Here is an 8,773-nt window from a genome sequence, read left to right on the forward strand (position 1 = left end):
TCTGGAGCTCCCGAGCCGGCCCGCCGCGGCTTCCCGCGGGCGGCACCACACACCGCTTCCCCTGGGACTCGTTGAGAGCAGGCCCGTCCGCACCGGCCCCCCACAGCACCCAGCCGCGCTGGGGACCGTAGCGCCAACAGCCCGCTCCCAGCCCCGCGGACAGCCACAGGTCACCCGGCCGTGGCGGGACACAGAGACTGTCTGTCCTCCTCCCGTTCCCCCCCCCGTCTCAGGGAACAGGCCTGCCCCGCCGGCCTGGCACCCCTGCCCGGACCCCTCTACCGGCACCAAGATGAGCTGGGCCGGGCGGCTGCCGTTACCGCCCCACTCCAGCCTCACCCCCCCGGGGCGCACCTTGAGGCTCCCGCGGAGGAGACCCTTGCCGTGTCCGGTCACCGCTGGGGGGGGGCTCCCCAGGCCGCCCTCTTCTTCCTCCTCCTCCTCCTCTACCTCCACCACCACATCCTCGTCTTCGTCCTCCTCCTCCAGCGCGGTAGCTGAGCCCTCCCGCCGGGGCGGCCTCCAGGCGCTCTCGAGCTTGGGGATCCGGCCCGCGTCCGCCTGCGCGGCGACCGGCCCCGCGCTCAGCCGCCGGCTGCCCATGCTGGAGCGCTTGGCCAAGCGCCGCGCCTGCATGGTGCCTCCTCCTCCACCCGGCCCGAACCGCCTCGCCTCCGGTCGCGCTCAGTCCCGGCTGCGGGTAGCGGCAGCGCCGAGCCCCAGGGAAGGCGGCGGCGCTCACCGGGGGGCGGCGGTGGGTGTGTGCGGCGGGCGCGGCGAGGCCATGGGGGCCCGCTTGCGCAGCGAGGCGGGCCCGGTGGCAGTGCGGCCGCCCTGCCGGTCGCCCACCTGCTCCAGCCGCCCTCCTCTCCGCCGGCCTGCCCTCCCGGCCCAGCTGTCGGGCGCGGCACGGGGTCTGCTCCCTCTCGCCCTTCCTCGCCGCCGCCGGTCCCCGGCACCAAAACCCGGACTGGATTCCCGCCGGCAGCGGCTCCGCCAAGCGCTGTGCGGAGCGCCGGGGCCGCACTGCTTCCGCCCGCAGCCGCCGGCAGGTTTCCCTGCGGAGTGCCACCGGCTGCGCCGACCGCCGGCTTCGGCCTGGGTGGGAGCAGGATGCAGGTCCGTACTCGCCGACGCGACCCCTCCTGCACCCCGCCGCGTTTAGTCAGCGCGAACGGCAGGAGGGCCGGGAAGCGGGAGAGGGGGCAGGTGTCCAGGACCTGGGTGGCATGAAATGGTTTCACCTCTCCCCAGAAAACATGAATGGGAGAAATAGAACTTTTGGGGAAAAAAGCTGAGAAGGAGCTGGGGGGTTAGGGAGGTTCAATATGAAAAAGCAGAACAATTAACACCCTGTTGAGGAGAAAACTACCCACAATAGCTAGGGAAATAATTTCCCGTTAAAGTTGTAGTACTTATGCTCTTTAAGCTTTAAAATACCTTTCTGAAAAGTGTTTTTAAATTAATATAGTTTCCAGAGTTTTAAGTTACTGCAGTCACTATTTAAAATTATCGGCTTCTATACCATTTATTAAAGCCTCCTGAGTTAACTGAGACTTCAGTTTGTCACATGCTTTTCCTAACCTGTTCCTCTACATATAAGCTTTAAGTCTGCATTTACATGTTATTTTTGAGCCATATATATTCTTTTCTATTTACCAGTGAATGACAGTAATTCCCTTTTCAGTGCTCAATGCCTTTCTCCACACACATTCTACTTGAGAGAGGTGCCAATGGGCCAAAAGTACACATAACAGCATGAGGCTAGGCTTCACCTCTAAAGCTGGGTTAACTTGTTCCTGTCGAAAAGTAACGGTATTTATTCATTTTGGAATATAGCATGCAGCACGTCCTATGTGAGAAATGATGGATAATACGGTACCCATTCTTAAAGAGATAATAAAGTTATTTTTCATGTGAACCCAACCCCACAAACCAGTTGTTTTCATTTGTTCTTCCAAGGTTTCCAATTTGATAGTGAAGTTATGCTTAAGTTTTGCCTTAAACATGAATTCCGCCATGAATTTAAATGGTATTCTCAGTTCCCTCAGACTTGTACCTCAAAGGTATAGAAATTGAATCATTTAGATACATCCTAGTATTAAAATTATTTGAAATATTTCATGTCATTTGAATATCACTTCAACCCAATGGTGATCATCTGTAGAGGTCTGTGTTCACAGTTATCTGTGATACGTGATTATAATCCTGTTACTGAAGGTCCCACTCCTATCAGCCACATACTGGGATAAGCATTAAGAGACTCCTTGACTTTTTCAAAGCTCTGCATGTTTTAATTGTAGCAAAACCAGAACCAACCTTAGAAATTCTATGCACCTAATCACTGGATTGGATTGTATTTTCTAGCGTGAACACCACAAATGACAGAATGGAGACCAAAGGATCTCTTGTGGAAAGTAGTGATGATAAAGAGTAGCTGGGCTTGCACAGACATGTCTGTTGACTTCCAGCACTGCTCACATTTCAACCTCTGTTTGAACTCTGTATTCAGCCTTTCCAGCACGTTGGTTCCAGGAACCCTGTGTAAGATACAGCTGACTTGACGCCTCTTGCCCTGAGGTTTTGCTGGGTGAACATAAAAAGAGACTGTTAACCAATAATCAGGCTTTCAGTTGTCAGTTCAGCAACAATTGTTTCAGAAACTCCTAGCTGGGCTCTCTTTTGGGAGCATGGTGGCAGGAGGCAAAGAGGCTCAGGCAGGTTCTTAGGGACATGTGAAACATCCCAGTCCTGCCTGCTGGCCAGCAGGAAGCTGTCCCATCCTTAGGGATGCTGCCTCTTGTCCCTCCCATAAATCTCCAGTAGATCATAGCCCCTCAGCTCTCAAAGCAGAGCAAGAGAGTAGGTGAGCCTTGGAAAAGTTGGACAGGGTGGTTGAGGAACAGTGTATCCAAATTCTGGTGGAGGGAGACGTGGCAAAAGAGTTTTGGGGACAGGAGGGATGAGGAAAGGCAGTCCAGAGTTCACTAACAGGCAAGACAATCCTGGGAAGGGGTTCAGAGAGGAATACTGACTTTTGATCAGTAATCTGAGCTGCTAATGCTTTTTCTTCCTGCTGGGTTATCAAATGCAATGAGAAGCCCATGTTGACAACTCCACAACAGATTGGCTGAAGATTTCTAGCACTTCTCAGGCGAGCCAGATTGGAGCTGTAGTAAGAATAGCTTCTCTCACAATATTTGATACACACAAAAGATGGAAATGACTGTTTGCTCCATTTCTTCCAGTCTGTCTGACTTGCAGTATGAATGGAGATGAAGCTGAACCCATTTCCCTCTCAGTGCTTCCCAGAGGAGTTAAATTATGGAGGAAGTTTTCTAAGGATGGTCAGGGAGTCCTAGGTAGAGTTCCCCTCAGTGTCTTTACATTCACAAGTAGCGAAGAGACAAACACAAGCCATAATCCACTGTCACCCGTCAACATTTTTTCCCTGACAGTCTTAGCACTCTTGGGGTGAACTGCTGAACAATTCTGGCCCACAGCCACGTCCTGACATCAAGTAAACTCATGTGATACATGGGGTAATACGGTATCACTTCACTCAACAGACATAGCTCTTTATTGTGCTACAGCATAATATGCCTCTAACGAAAGTACATGCTCTGGCTGTAATAATAGCTGTTTATATGTCAATGATTTCCAAGCTTATTAAAAGTTAATGTGCACATTCACACTTCCTTTGTGTACACAGCTTTCCAACACAGCACAAGTGTTTCAGATGCTTCTTCACCTCTAACCTTAGCAATCAGTTCGTATTTCCAAACAATAAATGTCTCTCTCTAAGACATATGAGACAATTCTACTGATAATTATATGTAAGTATATATCACCCTCCAGAATTTCTTCTAGAACATTCCGTAAAGGTGAATTACAGTGACAGCTTTGCAGTTCATCTTTAATAATTATTGTCTAACTTCTTTCAGGAAACCTACTGGGAAGTTCTATCCCACTAGCCACTGAAAAAATATAACTTTCCCTGGCATTGACTTCTCCTGATTAAAATCTGGTAGAGTTTTCTTAGGATACATACTTTCCCCAAACATTTTATACAGTCCATCTCTCAGTTAAGCATTCCTCTCATTTTAATATAATTATTTACTGATCTGTTTGACATTTTGTTCCATTCAGCTACTGCTCCTTTGTACTGTGATCGTGACTGCAGGCACAGCTTGCCTGACACCACACTGGGGAACGAGTTCCTTTTGCTGTGGAAAGCAGGGATTCTTCCATAATGCTCAGGCAGGCATTACTCCATAACCATCCTGCTTGCTGGTCCCACAACTGCTTCCAGCGGGGATGCCCTGGTCTATCAACAGTGCAGCTGCCAGCAGCAAGAACCACTAGCCATGGCTACCAAGCACTAGTAGGGCTGTGCTTTAGTTTGCCTCACACAAGCCTGCAGATACACAGCTGTGTGCAGTTTGCTGGACCACCCAGAACACTGCCTTGATTAGCTCTGCGTTTTCTTTCCACTTCTTTTTGTTTCTGATATGCCTGCAAAAAAGTAATACATTTCTTGATTTTGTTTCGTCTCTGAATATTTTTTCCCCTTGTCCATGAATGCCAGCTTTTTATCACTACAGGCAAGATGCCCTCTGCTCCTACCTCCTCCCAGACTGATGCTATGCCGCAGTTCCATGCCTTTAAAAAGTCTAGCAGCAAAAGAAAGCAAAGAAACCCTCAATTTTCTGCACATTCGATCGCCACCCTTTTTTTAAACACAACCCACTTCAGTAGCCCTTCACTTTTCACTTTTCAGAGTGCAACAAATGTATTTGTTTGAGCTTTAGTATTCAAACCAGCATGTACACCAACCGTGTGTGTGTTCCACTTCTCTCATAATCCCAGGCATTTGAGTCCCTGCCAACTTCTTTATTTGGGGCCCTGCCTTCTCCACACCTCCTTTGTAAACTTTGCATTTGTTTTGCTTTATAGTGATCACTGAAGTTCTCACTCCAGCTGGGAGGGCAGCCAGGCACCTTCAAGAACATGGGAATGATTGACAATATTAAGCAGAAAATTGTCTACCAGATGCTGTTCAAAAGGAGAGGTGGCAACCTCCTGACCCCCTTCTCAGTGAGCAACATCATCACTTCTGTGACATGCCTCTGCTCTGCTCATCAACCGAGCAGGGAGCACAAGTTCACTTCTGCGTCTGGCTGTTGTGCAGCGACATGCCACGCTGCAGACAAGGCTATGTCTTCTGCTTGAAGGAAGCTCCAGTGCCAGCCATGCGAGGGAATGAAGCATCAAAATTCATCAGCCATTATGTATTTTAGTGTCAGGTGCCCCTGCCCATGGCAGGAGGGTTGGAATTAGATGATCTTAAGGTCCTTTCCAACCCTAACTATTCTATGATTCTATGACTCTGACCAGTTACTGCTCCAAAGCATCGGCTAGTTCTGAATAATCTTAGTGGTATGGAAAGGAGTTCTGGGTAGTCCATCCTTGCACTGTGGGAAAATGAACATCAACTGGAACTGCACAGGCTTTTTAAAGGCCTTCCCCAGATTTTTGCTATTGTCAATTAGTAATTTCATGCATTTTACATGCTTATGCCTCTTAAAAAGCCTTGTTTCCCAGAAAAAAAGGCCAGTTCATCAGAGTTTCATGCTAGTACTGATACAGTGATTCCAGTTCCTTTTTATTCAAATTAACTAGTCTGAGGAAGACAAAGGGATGAATTTGAAAAAAGGAAGACTAACATTTTAACCATGAAGAAGAAAAAGAGAAAGAAAACACTTTTTCTTAACAAAAGCAGTGCAGGACAGAAAAAACCCCAAGCTACAAACCCAACCAGTTTACAATGAGGGCTGAAACATAGGCCTCTGTAATGCAAATGCTTGAGCACATAATAGAAATAACTATATATATATAGGTTTGTTTTTTGTTTGGTTGGGGTTTTGGGGTTTTTTGGGTTGTTGGTTTTTTTTTTTCTTTTTTCACAAAACCCCTATTTGGGGGAGTTTCAAAGCTGTTTGTGTTCATTCATGTATAGTAAAAGGAGTGTGTGTGAACACCACCACCAAAATGAACCCCAAAATGACACCCTACGTTATTAAAGGAAGGTTATAGAAACAGAAGATGGTAACTGAAATCCTATCTTAAGTAAGTGTATTCATTGTCTTAACTTAAGTGGAAATTCCCATGTATGTTAGATTGAACATATCTTAAGAAAACTGCAAGACTGGCATGTCAACTTCCTCTTTCTCAGTGAAGTGTCACTCTTCTTGATTCCTAGTGTCAAGGCTGAATTTACAGAGGTAGCAATTATACATAAAATAACCATTCTTTTCAAAATGAACAAATTAGAGAAGGCACTCAGAAAAACATAAACATTACAGCACCACATAAAACAGGACTTGCAGACTCACTTCTTAATGGAAACTCCACTGTAAATCTTGTGGAACCACAAAAAAAGACTGTACACCTGTCAGTCAACACCAGCAATAAAAATATTTACTCCAGTAAGTTGAGCAGTAAGTACAATTTTATTCTGATCATCTCACTGTCATATAGTTTATCACAGTCTTATTTGCATAAATTCTTAACTCTGGAGAGGAACACTCTGCTTTGAAAAGGGCACCCACATTTTTATTTTTTTTTTCACTTGCTTACCACACTGACATTAACCCTGAAGGCTCTTTAAGTAAATAGCACTGTAACCAATACGTAAGGGAAACGTCAGATAACTTGAGAATCACCCATACCTCAAAGATTTCATTAATCTGTTGAAAGCCTGTCACTAGCTTGAGACGTAGGAACCATTTTCTGTGCTGTACACGTTCATACCTTCTAGTGAATACAGAGGACTCATTAAAACTTTCGGTTTTGTGGTGTGAGTTTTTTTGTTGCCGTTTGTTTAGTTTTCTTGGTTTTGTTATTTTTTTTGCCTTTTTCCCCAGGGAAGAGGTGCTCCTTCCCGTCAATTCCTCAGGACTCTTCAGAAAAAAAGTGACAGTTTTGATAGTCCGGGTTTTCCATAACAAAAAAGGCTGAAAAAGACAATTTCAGACTATTTGTTGGGCTTTTGTCCTCGGTCCTCATTCGGGAACGAGCTGTCCCGTGGTTCCCGGGAAAACCCCGTTAACCTTACCATCGCTCCCACTCTGTTCTCCTCCATAAAAAATAACACACATCCTTCCTCCACCCCAACCCACCAACCAAAAAACCGCTCCCCCCCCCGCCCCCCCCCGAGCTGGAAAGGCACAAATAAAACAGACTTTTCCCCTCCAGTAACATGCCCTTTGCAGTCACACCGAAGAGGAGCCGCGCCAGACGCCGGCAGAGACGCGTCGCGGCTGGACACCACCGCTGGATGCGTGAGGGCCGGCCGAGCTCCTGCAGCCCTCGCTCCATGCTCCCGCCCGCGATCCTGTTCAGCTTTTGCCTCCGATTTCTCCTCCTGCCGGCAGAGTGCGGCCCGTAAACATGTGCAGCCCTGTCAGCGGGGTCCGCCATGCCCGCCCTCCGCTCCGGGGCCCAGCCGCCCTTGGGCGGGGGCCGCCCGTTGCGCAGCAGTGAGGTAGGGACACGCGGGAGCTTAGCGGGCGCTCTTACGCTGAGGAGAATAGGAGGCAGCGACGCTCCGCGCGGCCGCGGACCGGGCCGGCGGAGAGGGCGGGACAACCCCGGTCCCGCTCGGTCGCTGGGCAGAGGAGACGCTGAGGCCGGGGCGCGCTCCTCCGCCTTCCCTACGCGATGGCGGAGGTGGGCGAATGGGCTGGGCCCCAGCTCTGCCTCCGACCCACCCCTCCACCGCAAACCCCACTCGTTTAGCCCTCTCCACTTGCCCTGTGAGGTGCGGTCTGTGCCGTAATCAGTGCTGCAGCTGGGTATAAATAAACATCTTAAACCCCCCCCTTACTGAAATCGGAGGATTCTGTAAGACTTTCAGCTCCCTTAAGACAAGCAAACAAAATCTTTGTAATCTTCTTCAGGGGAAAAAAGTGTTTGGAAACTTGATACGAATAAACAGCTCAGAAATCAGCAAATACATAAAATGACCCAAACTCGGCTCAGTCACACTTCATGATTGTTGAGCTAAAATGGAATAACTGGGAATTTATGACTCTAATTGTATCAGGATAATATGTACTCCAGCAGTTAATACGTAATACAAATGTAAGCATGCAATATTAAACACATTGTGGGTTTGGAGTAGAATATGCTTAGTATAAAATGCAGTCAAGGTCACAACTCATTGCTGTGGCAAGTTCAGTTCTTCAGCTGCAGCACCCCCCCCCCCCCCCCCCCAGGAAATGGCAAAAGCTCTTACATTTCACATACTAAATCTCATTTATTTCTCTGGCTGTGGTGGTTGGGGCCTCGGTTTTATTTTGGGAGGGGAGATCTTGTGAAACTGAAAAACTCAGTTTTGAAGTGGTGATGTTTTAAGCGTTTTCTTGTGATTATTTTATCAGGTGTAATGTTTTGGCTTAAATTTCTGAGGTATTTTAATTAATTTTTGGTGTCTAAGTGGTTGGGGTTTCTTCAGACACACTAGAGCTATCCTGTTTTGCTGGCTTCCTTTGGTAGTGGTATGTTGTATTTTAATCTATGATTTGTGTAAGCAAAAATAACACCTTGCGGGTACTGAAAGTGTTACTAAATTACAAACGGTTGTTTTCCAGTGTTTATAGAACAAACTTATTTGTGTATACACATTCTGGGGTTTTTATTTTTTTTAATATGAAGAAACTGCTATACCAGGCAGTTGTTGTGGGAGGAATGGAGCAGCAAGGAGGAGGGG

The 8,773-nt window shown here is 47.7% G+C and overlaps 1 protein-coding gene across 1 annotated transcript in view; it reads right to left on the reverse strand.

The window, feature by feature from the left end:
- ZNF704 (zinc finger protein 704) overlaps nt 1-636 on the reverse strand; it is a gene marked incomplete at its 5' end in the record, with an annotated part of 89,917 nt that extends 89,281 nt beyond the window's left edge. The window contains one exon of the mRNA XM_080611795.1: nt 355-636. Coding sequence (XP_080467921.1) covers nt 355-636 — 282 coding nt within the window. The remainder of the gene's footprint in view (nt 1-354) is intronic.
- Between the last annotated feature and the right edge of the window lie 8,137 nt (nt 637-8,773).

This window comes from Psittacula echo (assembly GCF_963264785.1).
Source record: "Psittacula echo genome assembly, chromosome: 2".
NCBI classification, from domain to species: Eukaryota; Metazoa; Chordata; class Aves; order Psittaciformes; family Psittacidae; genus Psittacula; species Psittacula echo.